The 21,116-nt window shown below is 33.8% G+C and overlaps 1 protein-coding gene across 2 annotated transcripts in view; it reads left to right on the forward strand.

The window, feature by feature from the left end:
- RTTN (rotatin) overlaps positions 1-21,116 on the forward strand; it is a 79,558-nt gene that overhangs the window by 23,069 nt on the left and 35,373 nt on the right. For both annotated transcript variants that reach the window (XM_039549691.1, XM_039549692.1), the window contains exons 16-32: positions 332-448; positions 1,965-2,104; positions 2,325-2,496; positions 3,418-3,517; positions 4,498-4,586; positions 6,669-6,786; positions 7,054-7,150; positions 7,935-8,003; positions 8,350-8,538; positions 9,231-9,470; positions 10,829-10,973; positions 11,756-11,910; positions 13,175-13,394; positions 15,055-15,183; positions 16,503-16,610; positions 17,235-17,393; positions 18,724-18,795. In XM_039549691.1, the coding sequence (XP_039405625.1) occupies positions 332-448; positions 1,965-2,104; positions 2,325-2,496; positions 3,418-3,517; positions 4,498-4,586; positions 6,669-6,786; positions 7,054-7,150; positions 7,935-8,003; positions 8,350-8,538; positions 9,231-9,470; positions 10,829-10,973; positions 11,756-11,910; positions 13,175-13,394; positions 15,055-15,183; positions 16,503-16,610; positions 17,235-17,393; positions 18,724-18,795 (2,319 nt within the window). The remainder of the gene's footprint in view (positions 1-331; positions 449-1,964; positions 2,105-2,324; positions 2,497-3,417; positions 3,518-4,497; positions 4,587-6,668; positions 6,787-7,053; positions 7,151-7,934; positions 8,004-8,349; positions 8,539-9,230; positions 9,471-10,828; positions 10,974-11,755; positions 11,911-13,174; positions 13,395-15,054; positions 15,184-16,502; positions 16,611-17,234; positions 17,394-18,723; positions 18,796-21,116) is intronic.

Genomic DNA, 21,116 nt, shown 5'->3' on the forward strand with positions numbered 1-21,116 from the left:
AAAAGAATAAGAGTTTCTTTTACCTGCAGGATAGAGGGACCAATAGGTGGAGAAGTTTAAGTGATGATTTATTTTATTTCAGAAAAGACAAACCAGAATTCTAAGGGGAAAATGATTGAGTGCTGTTCAGGCAGAACTATTTGTTTTCGCATGAAGGCTTTTCTAACAACTTAATGCTTAGTGTAGCTGACAATTTAACTGTAGCTTTCTGCAGTAACAATATTTTGTCTTTGAGACATTTCTGTATAACATTTCCAATTAGAGCATTGACAAACTGACTTCAACACATCAGTGGTTGTATTAGTTGATTGGTTTTTTTGTTATTGAGCAGGTGAACTCTACAGCCAAGACCATTCTGATACATCTGTTGCAAGGACAGTTAATGATGGAAGTATTAACTTGGAACAAGTTTATTGAGGCCCTCTTTCCTGTCCTTCCCGTTTTACAGGTACTTTTAAGTGCTTTAATCTGAATTCGATGTATGCAATAATGTATATCACGGTAAATAACAGATAGAAGTAGCAGATGGAAAATAGATTAACAGTAGTATACATGCAGACTTGTAGCTCCTCTGTGATAATAGTTTTCTGATCAAATATACTCTCAAGAAATTGCAGTCAGGGTAAGCTATATTTTTAGTATATATAGATACTTGTTTTTTGGTGGTTTTGTTTCCAATGTTATAGAAATATCCCATGAGCCTTAGTCTTCCTATTTCCAACGATGTGCAAATTTAATTTTCATTATTTTTACTCTCAGCTTGATCTAGAGGGAACTTTTGCCTTCTCAGTTGGATTTTCAGCCTAATTGCTCCATCTGAATTCTTTACTGTTTTTTTACTAGTACTTGAAATTTCCTTTCTGTCGTCTGCCCACAGTCTTCCAGATTAGATATTTTGCTGCATTTGCCTGGTGTCTGTTTTTTTGCCTTATTTCTCTCTTAGCTAATAAATTCAAGTATACATTTTGTCTTCATTTTCTCCAAAAATATCACTCTTGATAACTGTACCAACTTACTTGTTTCCCTGCTATGTGTTCATTAATTGCCTGCACCTCAGTATTGCCTAAGTTGAAAAAGCAGCTTATATAACTTAACTCTGTATGCAAACTGCACAAAAATCATGGCAAAAATGGGGAGAAATTGCAAATAAGATGGGCCATGAAATAGATGGCTCAGACAGAAAAATATGCAGAGGAGATACACTGAAAACTTGAAAGTGGTGGGAGAAGGGTTATTTCAGAGCTTTCTCAACCAGTAATTACAGCTTTTTTATGTTACCTGCATAGCTATCTTATATATGATTGACATTCAAGATTAAATAGGAGGGGATTTAATATAAGCTGTAGGTTAAACATGTGAGAAATTTTTGTGAGTAGAATTTCACTCTATTCTGTAGCCTGTAGTGGCTTTGTACAATAGATACCTAAGTAGAGCATACCAGAGGTTTATGTTTACTTCATGCATATAAAATACATTGTATTTTGCTCTATTTTTAAAATGTTTGCAGTATCATTACTTGACATAACTGATTCCCTTTTGTCTGTTTGTGTGAGAAACGCTTTGACGAAGATCTGAAAATAGGTAGAATTTAATGTTTTAAAATAATTTTCTTGTAGGGACTAAATTTTATTTATTGAAATGGAAACGGGACTTACAAAGCAGCACCACATTAACAGATTGAAGGGTGAAGCTTTGGGTCAAAGTACCTCTAGGCCATGTAAAGAAATCTTTATTTTTATTTGTATACAGGATCATTTATTAATTTTTAAAATTACTTTCACAGAGGAATATGAATCTGCAGAATTTGAATGTTTTCTTTAAAATTGCTGCTTTTTTTTTTTATGTTGCTCCTTCCCCACCCTCCCTTAGCCCCTAAAAAGGGAATTATGTTGTCTAATTTGCTACGTTAAGTAAGTGGATTTTTATAATTTTGGAAATTTTTGTTTGTTGCTTGTTTGTCTTAGGGTTATGCTGACACTAAAGATACTTTAGGTAAATGCATTCTCTCTTTGAGTGAAACAACCTCTGACAAAGGAGAGGGTGTTCTCCCAAGAACTCCCAGACTGCAGGCTGCTCTGCGCCTTCTCTTCTCAAAAAAACAGCTGTAAGTAATGCTCTGTAGCATTTCAGCACATCTTCTAATGTTGATGACATTTCCAATTTCTCCTAAATGTTATGCTGTGTCTTGATTTGAAGGGCTGATTAATCAATATGGAGTGTGGTACTTCCAACCCATATTATAAACTAATTAATTTCTAACTATACAGCTGAAATTTTCCAGTATGAGGGCTACATCTATTTATTTTAATTATTTATTCATTTAGGGTTCGTTCTGTAGCAGCCCAACATTTAGCATTTCATCTTCTGAATGAAGAAGGTTCAAGTCTGAAACGCCCACCTCTGGATGGTAATGTCCTTTCCAGCATTTCAAACTTATTTATTGTAGAAGGAGCTATGGAGCTAAAAATGAATGATAAAATGGACTCAATAATTAAGGTTAGTAAACTCTGTCTGAATTTTGCCCTTCTACCTGCCCAGTCTCTGAAGTTTCCACTTTCAGAAGGTTGCAATATTTCATACAAATTACCTTGTTTCGTAAAAAGAAATCTATTGATGTATTCTTTGTGTGCACTGAAACAGTAGTTTTCATGCTATCATTTGCAACACTAAGAAAAAAATCTTCCTTTTTTTCTTCTCTTCTCTGCAGAAAAGACTTGGGTCCAGAGAACACTGGCCTGCTCTGTTTATAACAATTTCATTCTGCATGGATAGAATCTGATTTTTTTCTCATCTAGTTTTTTCCCCAAAAAATCAATTTTTACTGAAACAGGCACAAATAATCTTTAATATGAAATATTTTAAAACTGATTGCAAACTTATGTCTGTGTTTACTTAATATTGCTTCTGTTGCAAAGTGTAAAACAAATCGTGAATGAATGACTCATGGAAAAACTTGTCTCTTCTTTTTTTCTTTTTCTCATCTCCCCTCCATTCTCCTTTCTTCCTTCCCCTCAATACTTTCAGATTAACAATACGATAAGCAAATGCGAAGATGCTTGACCCTATTGCTGTTAAAAAGTCAGTCCCCTATACAGACTGAAAAGCATGTTCTAGCTTTTCTGTATAGTTTCAAGCTTTCTGTAGTCCTACATAAATTAAGCGTTATTTGTTAGAAGTCTGCAACTATGGTGCACTGGAAACTATTTGGTTTTCATATTCCACAGGCGTTATTAGAGGTTTGTTGCCAAAAGATTATAACCTAATCCATTCTTACTACATGCACGTGGGATCTAACCAAATAAATTCTAATAAGGAATTAAGATATTTTTATTTTCTACTTCCTGTTAGGAAATTTGGCTGGTTACCTTGTTTCATGATAGCATACTGGATGCAAATCTATTATTATTTTACTTTTAGGCAGAAACTGTTGAAAAGCTGTATGATATCTTGACTTCTGATGCTGTTGACCTAGTTTTACGGAAGTCTGCAGCTGAGCAGCTGGTTGTCATTTTAGAAGGTAGAATTCTTCAGAAAATTTGAATTCATGTGCTGGTCATTCGTGAGCTTGAAGTTTTGCTAGGTTGTCTGTATGCTTGTGCTGAGGGTACTCTTTGTAATTTTTGTTTTATGAATTTTGATAAAAAGGATAAATGATTGAATTACAATGCAAGTAAGCAATCTTACTTAGAGCATTATTTCACTTGGTGCATAACTGTAGAGTTTCAAACCTTGATGTTTTTATTCTATATACTCAAACTCTGATTCAATAATGTTTTCTTCAAGGAATTTAAATTCTAATGAGAGAATGTGAGTTCTTCACCATGGGAAGGTGAAGTCTTAGATATTAAAAATATTGTCAGAAAAATTATCACAAAAACGAAGAAGTGTATCTACTTTGTCTCATAAAATACATTTAGTTATGGCTGTAAAGGTTTTCAGATGTTTCAAAATTGAAACAAAGCATTGGATGAAATTGTGAAGGAAAAAATGGAGCTTTATCAGGACAGATTTAATATGAAGGATCACTTTTTAGTTATTAAAAAACATACAAGCCAACCCAACCAATTCAAATGAGATATCTTTTTGTTATTGTTGTTGAACATTCTTAAACCAGATACTGTAAAGGGTTAAGTCAATGGAAAATACTCTCATGGGGATTAAGTAAATACCATTTTCAATTCCACATTAAACTGTTAAAGTCTTTTAAAATGTTACAAGTGAAATCCTCGTTTGACTAAAATTGAGTTGCACTGGGATTACTGTAATTCTTCAACACAAAATTCTTATGGAAAGTTATGTAAGGTATTGAAGAATCTTGTGTTCAAGAGGCTATTATAGTCAGTTAAAGTACTTTGAGAGGGCTTGCCTTGCTAGAGATCTGTACTACTGTTGATTGATAAGCAATTTTAGAAACTTGTTCTAGACAGCAAAAAAAGATGTTTAATATTAAATTTTTGCAGAACCAGTAATTCTTACTATCTTTTGCTTTTCCTACAGATACCAAAATGCATGACATTGTGAAAAAGTTGGGTGTGAAAGAAAAGATATTGGCTTACCTTAATGAATGTGTACATGTGGATGGCAAGGTAAAAGTATGGTTAGAGGTTCTTCTGCAGCATTGCACAGCACGTTTTTTCTGCACTTCAAACACTAGTCTTTGTGCATTAATGCTGCATTGAATACAAGTGTTTAATAACAATTATAATAGCAATATGTATTTAATTCTAGTTTTGATAATGCTAAGATTCTCTTAAAGAGTGAAGATTGGTTTGCCTACCTATGAGAAGAGTTAGCCAGAAAACTATGTGTATGGTGGGGTTTTGGAATGTACGAAAACTTCCCTGAAAGCTTTCTCAGTTGGGGCCAAAAAAGTATTTTAATGACCTAAAAAAAAAAAGTATTATGTTATGTGTAATAGTCTCTAAACTTAAATTCTGAAGCAAATTACAATTAAAAATGAGATGTAATTGTATGGCATGTTCTTGTAAATGTGTCAGATTGAATTTCAGGTATAAATAATTTTCTGACCAATAGAAGATCACTTCGCCAGGGAGGGTCTCTTGTTGTAGTTGATGGAGCTTTCCATTTTTGTAATATGGATAATCTGATGCTTGATTGCTTCTGGAATTCATTCTTTGAAATCATTTCATGCAAGCATATTTAGACTAGATAGTGCTTAATGTAACCTCAGTGGATAAAGCTTTTTGGCTTTCTTGCATAGTACTGTTATCCCATTCCAGCAGTCCAAATCTTGAGTTAGTTTTAGAAACCATGAGAAGTTTTATGTAATGACATTTTTCCCAAAAGTGTACAAGAGAAAAAAACTGCTTGATACTTAGTGGAATTCCTTTTTTTTGTCAAACTAATGAAAATTACATTCTTCTTCAGGAGTGGCAATTTCCCCCCCAGATTATCAGTATCTAAGATTATTTTATCTCTGTAGCATTAAAGAATGTCTTCTCCAGTTTATGATAGCTTGTACAGAAGTACTTTAGTAAACTGTTCTAATACAGTTGAAGCAATTGAAATATTGGGTTCCTCAGGTGTTTTACTGTGGGGGTTTTTTTAGTAACAGTTTTTTAGTATCTTCTTTAGAGAGAGAAAGTAATCCAAATGTTGTTTTGGTTTGGGTAGTGAGTAGATATTGCTCAATAATACAGAATGACAAGCATGGGAAATATATTGCCCTAAACAGATTCTTCATGGTCAAGTAAGAGTCTAGGATGAACTTTAAAATAATATTTTTAGCCCTTTATAAAGTTTAATTTAATCCAGGAAGGGTTCAGGCAGCAGCTCTCTATGGCCTGTGACATTAGGACACTATCCTAAGGGAATCTAGTCCAGATTCTTGGTTCTCCCCTTGAATGATTTTTTTTTTTTTATTTCATCATAAAATTAATAGCAAAAAAAAAAACAACAAAAAAATCTTACATGTTCTTAGAAAGGTGGCTACTGAGAAAAGAAAATAGAAGAAGTAGTAGAAGTAAAAAGCAGCATCAAAATAAGGCTTTATGTATAACTGTGCAAAAGATTCTTTCCATACTAAATAAGTAGGGCTTTTGTTCATGCAGTATTAAACTAAAATGTTGATGCTGTTGGTAAAACAAATTTTAAAGGCAGAAACTCATAGGCAAAGTAATGATACAGTGAACGAAATACTCTCTTCTCATTCTTAGGAGCTGTGACTTTGGTTGTATTTTTGGCCATTCACTGATACTTTAACTTTTAGCAAACTTCTTTCCATTCTCATGTTCTGACAGCATGGGACCCAGAAAATTAATGTAATATAATAAAATATTTGCATTTTTTAGAAAATGAATAAACTTACACAGTTGTAAATACTTGGTGGTTTTTTAAATAATTCAGCTCACATATATCCTTGTTAAAATTATATAACTTGAAAGCAAGTGTTGTAATTCTGTTATGAAGCCAAAGACCAATAAAATTACCATCAATTAATAATAAAATGAATCAAAAAGTAAATAAATATTTTTTAATGAATATGCAGTTGTCATCTGGCTGAAATGTGCTTGTCTAAGGAAGTTCTAGGCTTCTCTTTTACAAGTGATGGAATATATTGCTTAATAGTGTGAGAGTTCATGTTAAGCACATCATAATAAATTATACTGATAGTTATCTTTATTTAATCTTTTTCTCTGTTCCTGCAGCTTATGGAATCCATAGTGTTACCATGTCTCACACTCCTACGCAAAATTGTGTCTGTTGACCCAGTTGTTCGCCTGTCCTTAGCACAGCAGCCTTCTTTACTGCTTTTGCTATTCAGAGGTAAAGACTGTATTTCCTCTGTAATACCCAGTTAGATGTTTAACCAAATACCTTCTTAAGAACTTTGATTCTTCTCCTCAATCTGAAGAACTTCAGATTCTGCTACTTAAGAGATAAACCATCGTGTGCTCGTTTTACCCATGTTGTGGCATGTGTTGAAGAGATTGGCAGGAAACTGTGGAAAGCAGTTGCTTTTAACTAGTGTCTATGTATTATTAGGTGTCAATGTTTTTCTAATGCATTTATAATTATCTTTATTTTATTCAGTTTCCCTGATACTCCAAAGTGATCGTGCTGTTTTAACTGAAACTGCAATATTGCTTTGTCTTCTGTTGTTTGATGAAGTAGCAAGAACAGAAACATGGTATGAAAATCCACTTATTTAATAGCATATTTTCTAGATAAATTTGAAGGTTTTAATAGAAATAAATTTTTATATGTCTTCAGACAAGTTGTGCTCCAAACTTTTATAGATCCAAAATTGCATATTTGTAGTCCAAATTGTTTCAATACTTGGGTTACATGCTCTATAGGCCTACATGGCATATTTTTGCACTATGAATACCTCAGTGTTAAGTTTATTTTTCAAAAAACCTTGATTGGTCTGTAGTCCATCTTTTCCATGAATAGAAACTATGCAAATAAAATAGCTATTTGTAGACAGGTGTTTTAAACTTAATTAGAATTCTCCTATTTACTTCGGCTTTTAAGTGTAGCAGTTGTCTTTAAAGCATCAGACCTCAACTTATGATATTTTATTATTTGAAAGTTGTGTATGCATGAAAAAATATGCTTTTAGCATATTTCACATACATGAAATATACTGAAAATACTTATAATGTGTGGTTTTTCTCTAACAGAAAAAACGAAACAAGTATGTGGGGTTTTTAATGTACAATATATCTGCAATAAGTATGCCATATTTAAGACCTATCTAAGTATCTTAAGATTTAAGAACTATCTTAATATTGCATAATCATGAAGAAATACTGTTTATTAATACACATTATTCATCAATGGGTTATTAAAGATCTAGCTAAAGGGAGAAATACATCTATATCCAAATAATAAGGAAATAATGTGTGTAGCATTAGGAGAAAATCAAATCTTAAAATAGGGCATAATGACTATGACTTAATCTCTTGCAGGGCTGATGGCATAGCCAGTAATTATACTGAGGTACCTGCCTTCAGTTTACCTGTTGCTGTTGTTAGAAGGTATGTGTGGGTAGTGGCTAGTTGGTTGGTTGGTTGGTCCATTGGTTTTGATTGCTTTACAGTTTCCTGCTGATTTCCATTTGCTGTCCTTCCTGAACTATGGAAGTGGCAGAATGAGGGGAAACATTGATTTAATATCAAATCAGCATTTTGATGATGATGAAATCAGCATTTTTAAATAGGGAGTTTTTTCTCCATGTCTTTTTTTCTGTAAATGAGTTTCGGAAACTTTATTTGCAAACTTACAAGCTGGTTGTAATGGAACATTTAATTTAAAAATGAGCAAGCAAGAAAAACTCTCACCAACCACTTTCAAAAATTGTTACTGTTATTTGTGTATTTTTAGGTATCATCTGCCAGTCAGGATCCCTGCTCATCATGTAGTTAGCCCTAATACTGTTGTGATACCATTGTCTTCTGAGTGCTTGACTATGAAACCTGTGTCAGATATGCTTAAGACAGCCTGGAATCTGTCATGGTACCATGGGATTGAAAACCTACTGCAGCTGATAAATTATGAGAAGGAAGCAGAAACGTGAGCCATTTTATCTTTCATTTTAAGTCCCAATAGATCTCAATTAAAATAACATTCCATCAAGTTTAAATAGGTTTTCAACTTCAAACAGCAATTCAAGCTGTTACTTGTGTGAGAATGCTGTCATTTAAATGTAAAGGATCACATCCCAAGAGGATGAAGGTATGTTGTCACAGCTAATGTTTTACCTCAATTGTGTTTATACATAGAGTCTAGGGCTTGATCTAGCTTTTATTGATGGTCAGGCTAAATTCAACCAGCTTTAAATGGGCTCTGTGGCTGTTTTTCTTTGTAGTCATTGTGGTTTGTTACGGAACTGACTCCTTTTTCCTACTATGTAGACCCCAACTATAAAGTTGCATGACTTTTTCTTTATTTTCTTGAAGGTTTAAATTTTAAGTAAATATTCTTCTTAATGGTAATGCTAAGACTTAGTATTTAGGTTCTGTTTTTCCAAAGAACTCAAAACACCTCATGATTTACATGTGATGGTGTTGTTTTTGGTTTTAATTTTTTGTTTGCTTTGGTTTTTTTGAAGGGTTAATGAAGAAAGAATTGGCTAACAAAAACAAAGTTTCAAGTCAATTTCTGTTTTGTCTTCTCAATTAAGCAGGAAAGGGAAGAAGTCAACACTCTCTGAAACAGATTGTAGAGACACTGGCTGTTAATAATCTTTCTCTATGCCTTTTCAGATTTTTAGATTCTCTGAAACTTTCCTCAGAAGACATTCTTATATTGAAAATAACTCACACAAACTATGGACTGCAGGATTGTCTTAGTTTGATCATTCAGGCAGCATCCCACAGTGATGTTAGGACGGCTCTCACTAGGCTTAGCTTCTATGTCTTGAATGACAGACTTGCATTAAAATGCAGTTCTGGGCCTTTTGGAACCACTTTGAAGAGCTTTGATTGGCAGAAAGCAATGAACAGGTAAGCATATTGACTACAAGAATCCATTAAAGATTGTTATACTAAAATGGTAAAATTTCTACTTTTCATATTTTAAATTAAGGGAATTGATTGTCAATGCATCTCTGATTCTGAGATATAGATACAGATATAGATATAGGCTGACAGGAACCGTAGGCAGTTCAACAAGGGGAGGTGCAGAGTCCTGCACCTGGGGAGAAACAAGCCCATGCCCCTGTATATCCTGGGATTCACCAAGCTGGGAAAGCAACTGCAGAAAAGGATCTGTGGGTCCTGGTGGACACCAAGGTGGAAATGAGCTAGCAGTTTGTCCTTGCAGTAAAGAAGGCAAGTGTTATCCTAGGCTTCTTTAGGACGAGTGTTGGCAGCAGGCTGAGGCAGGTGATCCTTCCTCTATTCAGCACTGCTGAGGCCACATCTGGACCTCTGGGTCCAGTTTTGGACTTGCCAGTATAAGAGAGAATCATACGGAGAACACATACTGGAGAGAATCCAATGAAGCACCACAAAGATAATGAAAGACTAGAGTATCTTTCCTATGAGTAAAAGATGAGAGAGTTGGGACTATAAATGTGGAGGAAAGAAGGCTCAGAGTGAGGATCTTATCAGTGTGTACGAGCAGCAGAAGAGAAGGTGGGGCCAGGCTCTTTCCAGTGGTGTCCAGTGACAGAAGCAATGGCTGCAAACTGAAACACAGGAGGATCCCTGTGAATATCTGGAAACACTTTTTTACTGTGAAGGTCACAAAACACAGACACAGGTTGCTGAAAGAGGTTGTATCATCTCTATCCTTGGAGTTACTCAAAAGCTTCCTGATTGTGATCCTGAGCAACCAGCTGCAGGTGTCTGTCCAAAAGCAGGGCATCAGGACCAGGTGACCTCTGCAAGTCCCTTCCAGTCTCAAAGATTATGTGATTTTGTAATTGACATACACAAAACTATCAAATATTTAAAATTCTGTATTTAAAAGAAGGGCTATTTGAAATGCATAGGTAAACTTTACTATTATTATCAGATGCTAATATTTCATAAATAATTAATTTTTTATTCCCTGTCTGTGATCCTGCTCAGATTTGTCTACATTTTACTATACAGAATTCCATGTTTACCATATACAAGTCAACTTTAAAATATACATAACTATTTTTCATGCTAATAATAACAGTAACAACAATATTAACAGCATATTATAAGTATAATATGTTAATACAATGCCATATTTTTTATATGTGAATATGTGTATTATACATATTCTGTATAATTTAACACTTGCAGGTTACTTCAGTCCTATTAGCCTGAGATTTTAATCTCTCTTTTAAAATGCTACAAGTATGAAAGTATTTTTTTTTGTATTTCAGGTTTCTACAAGTGCTTCCAGCTTCTGTGGAGGATGAAAAGCTTTTGGTAGATGTCTTAAGATTTTTAAACAAATTGCTTAGAGAGCAGAAATCAAATCTGGAGTCAGACCATCTAAAGTGGATCTTGAAATCATTTCTTAAAAATGTAAGAACAGGGTTGTTGTATATACTTACATGATTTGATTGACCATGTAACTATACTTGCACACACATGTGCATACATGTAGAGCAGCATGAGAGTGTGCTTAGCTACATAGCTACAAATGCATTAGCTGTATAACATGCCAGATCATCCATTGTCTAACACAGGGTGTCCTATGTTAAATACAGTTTGCATGCACTTGCATTTTGCCATTTGCAAATACAATCTATGCATTTAGGGAAAAATGCTAGTAGACTTCATTTCAATTACTTATAGACTACAGGTATTTCAGTTATATCGCTACCTGGGAATCCTATTAATTTTTTTAAGTATGGCCCATTCAATACATTAATATAAAACCTTAAAGTCATGTGATATGAAGTCTTTCAAGCAGCTGCAATGTACAAAATGGAACCCGAACTAATTTTGTTGCTATGTGTTTTCTGGTTTTTTGTGATCTGTTTTTTATTTCAGGTTATTGCTGTATTACTTCGAGTTTTCTTTCATGCTTCAAAATACAGTCTACTTAATTCCAGGATATTTTAAAGGCCTTTCCAGTAGATTCTTTTATGGCATTTAGTAGATTCGAGATTCAAGTTATTGGTAATTATAGGGTTTTTTCACTGTGCCTTTTGCAGTTACTTCTTAGTAAAGTAATCATGGAATTTCTGATGTATAATGTGTGTGATTTGCAAGTTTGGAGCAGAAAAATGGCTTTAATGAGGGTATTAAAATAGGATTTAAACAATGCATTATGTGACTGTATTTTTATTCTTTTCTTTTAGCAGCAAAAATCCCTTTTGGGCCTCCTGGTGCGAACAGAATCCCAAGTGCAAGATGAAATGGATGAAACACAGGCTGCTGTCAGGCAGCGACTGGATAAAGAACTCATTCGTCTTTTTAACATGTTGCTTGTTTGTTCCGTGTCAGTGACTGACAGGTACAGTGCAAATAGACCTGCCTGGGTGATTCTGACTGGGGATCATAACTCCTATTGCTGTTGAATTTTGGTCAGAGTTTGAATATCATTACATCATGACTCAATTGTTCTGAACCATAAAAATTGAATATACACTCTTGAAATGGAAATCAACATTAGATATTCCTTTTCACAGTAAAATTAGGAAATTAACCAGGAAACTTAAAAGAGAATGTGCTAGTGGTCACTTAGCAAATGCATAATTAAATTGATTGCACTGAGAAGATGGGCTATTTCTTTTTCACTGCTGCAAATTTGCATGAACAAATGGTAACTTCATTGATTTTGTAGCATGTGTTTATAGCAAAGTAAAACATAGAAATATTTGAAATATCCATAAATACTTATTTTCATTGAACTCCTTTTTTGGCCTGTTTGGGACAGCTACTTTTAGCATGAAGTTCCAACCTTTTTCTGTCAATTGAGCAAACACAGAAATTAATTTATATTATTTTTTCTTCAAGTTTCTCATAAAACCTTTCCCACACCAAATCTCTCTATCTAAATGTATTCTAAGAGCTAGTAAAATTGCAGATTAAGATAATATTTGATTATTTAGTATCACAATATAACTGTTTGTGAAAATATTTTCAAAATGTTACCTTTTTCATTATTCCCACCTGGTTATTTTCTAAAAATTTTGACAGTGGGAAAAGGGGCATATTATAGAAATCACTGCTAGTTATGTATCTCACACTCCTGTATATTTATCTACTTAATTCTAGATTTATTGTACTTTGCAGGAAATATTTTTAAACTTGTCTCTTGAACCAGAACAAACATAGGTGTAACAGGCCACGCATTTAAGAGTTGGACTTGATAATCCTTGTGGGTACCTTCCAAATTAGAATATTCTTGATCCTGCGTGATTCTGGAACTACTGAGCTTTACATCTCTTGTCATTGTGTCATCTGTTGTCCTCAGTCTCTTGCCCTTTATTTAACATGCTCCTTAATAATGAGTTATATCTCCTTTGCCTTTTTTTAGTTAAGCAACTTTGTTGTAATCAGATGCAATATTATGTTTTCAGAACCTGTGCAAAGCTAGACATGTGAAATTTAATTTCATGTTACTCTTTGTATAACACAATATTAAGTAATTGAGATGCTGAGCCTCACAGACTAATGGTAAGACTGAGGCATTAGTCTTTGGCAAAATGGTTCTTTTCATTTCAACATCTTTATATTGATGGCTCATCTTTTTTGTTTTTTTACAATTAAACCAGAGAAGGCTTGGAACTTGCTGGTTCTTTCAGAACAGAGCTGGCTCTGAAGCTGCTTCAATGCTTAAGGCTAACAGATGCACCACATTTTTATGGACTTCCTTCACTGGAGAGAACATTACAAGGAATGGTTCATGTTACTGCACTTCCAGGCTGGAGTACCTATTCTGCTGCAGTTGAACCTGTCACAATTTGTAAGAAATATTTAACTGGTCTTCTTGAGGTAAGTAGCTTATGTTCTTGCTTAGCTTTTGGTTCGAATGCTTGTAAAGAACTGTGTAAATAATGACACTATGCTTTTTACAATGTGCTTTTAGTGAATGTCATCACTAGCAGTAGGTGTGGGAAAGATGCTTTTTCCTGCTAAGTGAATAGGAATGATACGGAGACTAGATTGAGTGATGTGTATCTGTAGTTGTGAAGACTGGTTGTATTGCATGTGCTTTCATCACTGGCTTAAGAAGTAATACAAAGTGACTGTAGTTTTAAGCAAGATAAAAAATACATGTGGTGTTTTTAATGACTGAAACTCTAAGAAGAAAAATGCAGGATAACTTCCCACAGGCAAAATCCACATATGAAAGGTGGTCTGGGAGAAAAGCAGCTTGTTAGGTAGGTTGTGAACTGAGAAAGCAGAAAAGAGGTAATTCAAGATGCTGCAGTTGTTGGAAAGACAAAATTTCATTCTTGTTTTCAGTGTTCTTATTTGTTTGCTAAGTCCGTGAACATGGTAGACAACTAGCTTTTGCTCCTAAAATTATATCTTTTGAAAACTCCAATTCTCTTAAAACTTGAAAGGAAAAGCATAGTTCTGACTTTCTGTTTGTTTAACACATATTCAGTAATGTACAGTTAGAAGTTTTTAGTTTCAAATACCAATACATATAATGAAAAAAATACACTGTTTTAGGGGTCTTAATTTGCCAAGATTTCTTGAGTAGAAAGAAATAAATTTTTTAGACCTATTTGATTAGGTGAGCTCTGTGACTTGAAGTCTAGACTAAAAATGGCACCAAGGTTATAGATATTGTCATGCAAAAGAAAGATAATTACTAGAAAAAATAAATATTATGGTATGAAATCAACTTGTGATGCATAAGCTCTTGTTCAGAAGAATTAGGCAGTTTTACTTGGCCCAAATTTGAAAGTAAAGGTAGGTTTCTTTTGCAGAGGAATGGAGAAGGTGGGCTTAAAAAAAATTTCTGTAGACCGGGACACTGAAAGAAAGAACAACAGCAAAATCCAGAGGTTTAAATCACCATGTTTTGTGGAGAAAAGTAAATCTAGAAGTGTATCTTCTAAGATTATTATTTTTTAAAAAGTATTTTGGGGTGTGTTTTGTTGAAAGCAGCATGCCTTTTATTTTAGTATGCATGGTTAGATATTTGGTCAGACGGTTTATTTTATGTTATGATCCAGTGACCTTTATTTCTGTTTATTAGTATTTGATATGGAAAGCTGATAAATTTATTCAAATCACAATAAAATACCTAAATGACCCTTTCCCTTGAACACAGAATTTTGAAAAGAAATTTTATTTTTCATTCCAGACATAGCAAAAGAAACCCTGGGTACAATAAATGAACTTTCACGTCCATGAAAAGAAACTTTCAGGCTTCTATTCAACTTAGAGATTACTATTAAGCTTGACTGTATTCTTCATTTGAATAAAAAAATAAAACCCACAGATGTTCAGAAGTTTAAATGTATAGGAAAGCATTACATGACCAAATGACTCAGAAGTAAAGGAATTCTTACAATTCAGCTAGAAGTCTATCATCTTTTCATGAGTTTAAATTATGATTTAGTGTATAAGACAGTTTGTACTCTGTTTGTGTACTGTTTACAGTAAAGCTGTTAAGAATTTGTACCCCCACTCTTAGGTCATCTCATCGTTTTATGTTGAATGGGGGGGAAATGCCATGTCCTTCATGGGAAAAGGTGTTACAAAAAGCACAGTCCTTTGCTTGCTTCACTTATCTCACGAAATGATGGCTCAAGCCAAAGATACGGTGAGTGCATTACATTTGTCCTTATCTTGTCATTGGTGAGGGCTACATACAAAGAGATTTTAACTTCTGATGTTCAATGACAGTTTTCTGTCATGGTTTAGGAGTGGTACTCTCCAATTGAGGAGTGCTGCTAAAGCCACACCACTTCTAACTCCTCTTTCCCCTCCAGTTGGAAGCACAAAAGGCAAAAAAAATCCCCCTTTGGTCTATAATCTTAGATAATGTACAGGATAGAATATGGTATACAAAAAAGCTGAAGAATCAGTTCTAGCCATATTGAAATTGTTTCCTAAATAATTCTGTGGATTTTGAAAGGCCTTCTTTCAGAATAAGTATCATCTTCTTTTTTATAAAAAAAGAAGAATCAGGATTTTATATAGGATGAATAAATTTAAGAATTTTTAACATCATTATTTCTTCAGCCTCACAAACAACAGGCTTTCTAACATATGTTTAAACATTCATGTGTGTAGGGTTTTCACAGTTGTGTGTATATATATACATATGAAAGAATATGTACATACACGGAAAAAGGATTTTCAGTTAAGAGGAGCTATCACTATGTACTAGCAAAATTCATATTATGCTTTGTGTTCATGTACATCTTTGAGAGCTAGATTTCTGAAAGTTTATTAAAAATAGCCTTTATCCTGAAGCAGTTGAAGCAAATTCAACAATTAAGTATTGTCATTTTAGAGAATTAAAATCCAGTCTTACTTATATCTGTGACAGCCATAAATGGAAACCTTTCATTGTGATCACGCACGGGTATAACTAGAAATTGCAGTGTACCTGCTTCTCCAGATTCCAGGTGTCTCTTTCTTCAGTTCTCTACTCCTTTTTCAAGATATTAAGTACTGGAAGAGTTTATTAAAATTGGGAGGGGACAGAGTTTTAAGTACACTGCAGGGAGACAGCAGCCTCCAAAGACTTAGATCATAAATGCGTGGATGAAGGAGTGGACTTGAATTATTATTTTAGTATCATTATTATAGAGTAATATGTATAGTAGCATAATGATAAGTTTCATTTTCTTGTGTTTCTAAATCATAATCTGTGTGTACAACAGTGTTACTGTTTAGACTGTACTAATAATTTTTAGTCTCAAAGTAATTGTAAAACCTGGCTGTTGTTTACAATTGTGTAAGTTAGTGTCAAATCCTTACAGAAAGAGAAATACAAAATTATCCTCCCTTCGTGCCATCAGTGTTAAACAAAAGTGGTTTAGTTCTAGTTGGTAGTTCACACTGTTAGTATGCTGGCATGGATTGAAAGATTTATAAAATAATTTCTTAATTTGTTTTCTGTTTTCTAATCAGGACTGGATATCTCTTTGGTCTTTGCCTTATGATAATAGTGAAGAACAAGTTCTGTCTCATCTAGGTCTGGCATGGCTGGTTCCTTTATGGGTAGATAGAGATCCTGAGGTTAGTTACTGTGACAGTAACTTCATATCGTATTGTGACCCTCAAACATTTGAATATTTTTGATTCATTAATATATTTAACAGTAGAACTGCTGTTTCGAATTATTTAAAATGTTACTGACTATATCCTAAATAGCAGTAATAATACAGTAGGGAGAGTGTTTCCATGTAAACATCATCTGAGAAATCCTCCCTTACATCTTCTGTCTTCTATGCTTTCATTAGTCACTCACTATCGTGACTCATAGGCAGTTTTCCTTGTCATTGCTGTAACTTAGCTGCAAAGCAGAAACACTTACATGAACTAAAAATTCAGAGCAAATGTATTTAATACCAATCTGTTAAATTATATGGGTTTGCTAAATTGACTTATTTTCAAGTGGTAAAGTATGAAGAATATAAAAGACTATCTTGCTTATTTTTGAATACTTAAAAATAATTTTATTTTCTCACTTAGTTGTGATTCTGAGTAGAGAGCAAGAGAAATACAGGAAAAGAGGTTGTTACTTTTTAAATTATTCCCTTAAGCTCCAGGTTCAGCTGATACAATTTAATAATTAAAAAAAAAAAAGTATTGCTAATTACCGTAAGAAATACCACCTTCTGTTGTGCTTATATGTACTAGGTCAGGTTTACAGCACTTGGAATAGGATCAGCTCTTACGTCTCTTGAAAAAGGATGTATTGCTTTAGCAGAAAGCTGCCAGAATATTTCAGGAGGCCTGTGGGGAACAGTGATCAACATCCTTCTGGATCAATCTGAATGTAGCATGGTACGCAGGGAGGTATGTTTCTTGTGTCCTTCTGCTGTTCTAGATTGTCAAGTTCTTTTTCATGATGGAGAAAAAAAAATTATTTTTTATTCTATACATCTATTATCTGCTGCACAACACCTGCTGCTTTGTAAGTTAAACACTACCTGATTAATATAATTGTTTAGCTGCTTATTTAGGAATTGTGCAAGAAGGAACAAATACAGATTACTTGTTTAAAAACAGAAATTATATGAGCAATATACAAGTGAACACATAAAACCTCCTAAGGCTTACTCAGTTAGATAAGTAGGTTGCTAAAGCATAACTGGCCTGATTTTAATGGCTCTTTGTAACATTTATGAATGCTTTGGTACAAACTTACCGCCTGATCTGCAGTATCTGTTCATTGCTGATATGAAGTACTTTGTCTAGGCACTGAGGTTTATTGGTGAGAACTGAAAGTCTGTACTATGGTAGAACAACACATAGACTTATATACTGATGTATTTAAACTCTGTACACTTTATTTGAAATTTTCTATCAGTTCTAGTTGTAAGGTTTTCCTTCTGTTCCAATCAATAGGAAATAAAAACTCTGACACTCAGTGACTTGTTTTTTTCCCAGCTCTATTGCTTAACTAATTACATTTTCCAAAGTAATATTTAAATTTATATCTCTAAATGCTTTTGAGAATGTGTGCTTCATTATTTTAACTCCAAATTATTGTCTCTTAATTATAGTCTCTTAAGAGTCAAATTATTGACAAAGGATGGACAAAATATAAAAAAAGGAGTTTCAATCCATGCACAGACATGTGAAGTGTGTGTAATATAAATCAGAAAAACAAACATGCCTTGAATTTATAAAGGAAAGCATTTGAAACATGTCTTTATGTCCTACTGTGTTCCCCTCATTGTCCCAATTATTTTATAATAAAGAACCCCGAAACATGAGGTCATAAACAGTTATCTAGGTTTTTCTATTCAGTAATTTTTCCCCTAGTACTTCTTGTACTTGTAATGGATATTCTGTAGGATTGACTGTACTGGAACAGTGATGAAGGAATTTTATGAACAAATAAATTTGTTGCCTTGTGATTTCTATTCCATCTTTTCCTTGTCCTTTTTTCTTAACAGCCTGCTCTTGTGCCATGCTCTAATGACATCTATTGTAAGTGAAGTTTGAGGGCTTTCAAGTTACATCCTTCTAAATTAATTTTTCCCAACATGAACACAAGAATTCTGTGTATTTCTGCATATGTCTAAAGCAGTGAAGTAATATGTAGACTGTACTATTCAGTGTGATGTGGTTTTTTGAACTGATGGCTGGATGGCAATACTGATGCTTTAATTTCTTTCAGGCTGCTTTTATTCTGCAAAATCTACTTGTGATTCCAATTCCTACAGAAGACTTGAAAGATTGTATTTGGCAAGTGAGTGACTATTCCATTTGATGACAAAAGTCATAATGTCACAGAGAGATGTCATTTGGTATGAAAACTTGTGTCAGCATACGTATAAAATATAAACTTAAAAAATTACATGTCTAAGGTTACGTTTTGGAAAGAGAAATAAATTAATAAAAAACAAACTTCTCTCAAACTTCCAGCAAGCTCAATAAAAGAACCAAATTTAGTTTGTATATATGCTGCATTTCATGAACGTAGTATCGGTGGGTTCCTAGGAAACTTGCTTACTTATATAGTATATCATGAATGTTTTAGGATAGAAATTGGTAATTTATTTTGCCCACACTTGGAATGTGGGTAAAATGTGATTTGAGGAGTATGAAGAAGAGGAAGTTCTGAGAATGTGATGTTTATAAAATGTTTTGAAAGGAAGAAGAAGCAGTTTGTCACTTAGGTCAATTTAAATGCTTGTTAAAGACAACCACTTGCTCAAAGCAGGGTGAACTAGACCGGGTTGCTCAGGGCTGTTTCCAGTTGGATTTTGAGTTTCTGCAAGAATGGAGACTCCACAATCTGTCTGGGCAACTTGTTCTAATGTTTGACTACTCTCAGACAGAAAGCTTTTTCTTAGGTTTAAATAGAATTTCCTGTGTTTTAGTTTTTGCTCAACGCCTTTTCTTCTGTCACTGGATACCAGTGAGAAGAGTCTGTCTCCCTTTACCTTCTCTCATCAGATATTTATCAAACTGATAAAATCCCCTGGAGACTTTTCCAGTTCTGCCCTTGAGTCAGTCATCTCATTTTACTCTCAGCAAGTCTAGTTCACTGCACATAAAGATGTTTGGATCTTAGCTTGCAATTCAAAAAATTTTTGTGATGTTGCTACCTGTTTTTAATGTCTATCTCACTCCTTCCAGTGTGTGAGAGCCTATATGGGAACAGTGTATGTTAGTTCTTAAAGAAATTTGCAGATGCAACAATATCATTTTTAATTTGTTCCTTTCTGCGAAAGATCAAGTTAGTGCTGAAAGGCATTCCAGCTGTTTTACTAGGATAAGTTATCTGATTCAGCTGCACCCAAAATCAATTATGCTATTTCTTGCAGAGTTGAATTTTACAGAATGTGGTCACATATACAGAAAAGATAAGACAAAGGAATATGTGGAAACAATTTTACAAATCTGGCCCTTGTTTCAGTCTTACTGCTTCTAATTTATCAATATAAATAGTAATTGTTTAAATTCATAATAGCAGGGGATTTACAAAAGGGCAGCCATTGTAAGTTGTCAATGTAGACTCTATTAAAAGTTGCTTTTTAGTCTTTTTTTAAAAATTTCAATGACTGTGGTGAAGTGACAAAAATTGCATCCAGTTGCAGAATTCTGGATGAATTCCAGTGCAATTAAAAGAAGCTTTGAGTCAATGTGATTCTTATTAAGAACTGCAATTTAATGAAAATTGCTCGTCACTTAATAAGTGTTCATGCTGAAAGATATTATCAAACAACACTTTATGGTAACTGGTAAATTAAAACTGTTCAAAATACAAACAACAATTGAAACTGTAAGGTACCACCAGGATCAAGTTTTATACTTCAGAGTTACTTTTTTCCCTTGCACTGAGTAAGATGATTTGTCTGTTTCCTTTAATGCCAGAAAGAAAAGGAGGGCTATCAAGTGGATCTCGCTGAATAGTAGGAATACTGGGCCATAGCCAAAGTAGAACATTATCATTTTATCCTCTAGGCAAATAGGACTGGAAAAGGAAATAGAAACAGAGTTTGTAGGCCAGTATCTTCATGAGAATGTCTCTAGTGTTACTGTTGTCTAGGTGATCTGCTTTATAAAATTTCATTTTGCTATGTCACTTAAAAAATTTCCTATGCCACTCTTAAGTCATCAGTGAAGTCAACCTGTGTAAAGTATTCTGAGAGTGCAGCAGACTGTGTTGTATAAAGATTGCTGAAGTCAGAGCACTCTGTGAATGTAATTGATGAGTAACTCTTTCAAGGCTCCCCTTGTACAATAAAGTATCTGGCATGACTTTTGAAACTGGCAAAGACAAAACTGGGTAGTAAAATTTGCACTAAATTTATCAGTATTTCCTGAGTTCTCACTTGCCATAGTCTAAGTCTATTGCTGACAGTGTATGAGGAGAGATTTATAACTCATCATAAATAGTTCACTTGAAATCCTACATTCTGTGTCAAACTGTTCGTCATATCTGATTCTTCACTAGTTGGTGTAAAAGGCAAATAGTGAAAATAGTTTCTGGATTACAGAAACCCAAAAAGAATGAGAGTAACCATCTAAAATTTTGGTGATAACTTATCTTGTAATACGAAA

This window comes from Corvus cornix, chromosome 2 (assembly GCF_000738735.6).
Source record: "Corvus cornix cornix isolate S_Up_H32 chromosome 2, ASM73873v5, whole genome shotgun sequence".
In the NCBI taxonomy this organism is placed as follows: Eukaryota; Metazoa; Chordata; class Aves; order Passeriformes; family Corvidae; genus Corvus; species Corvus cornix.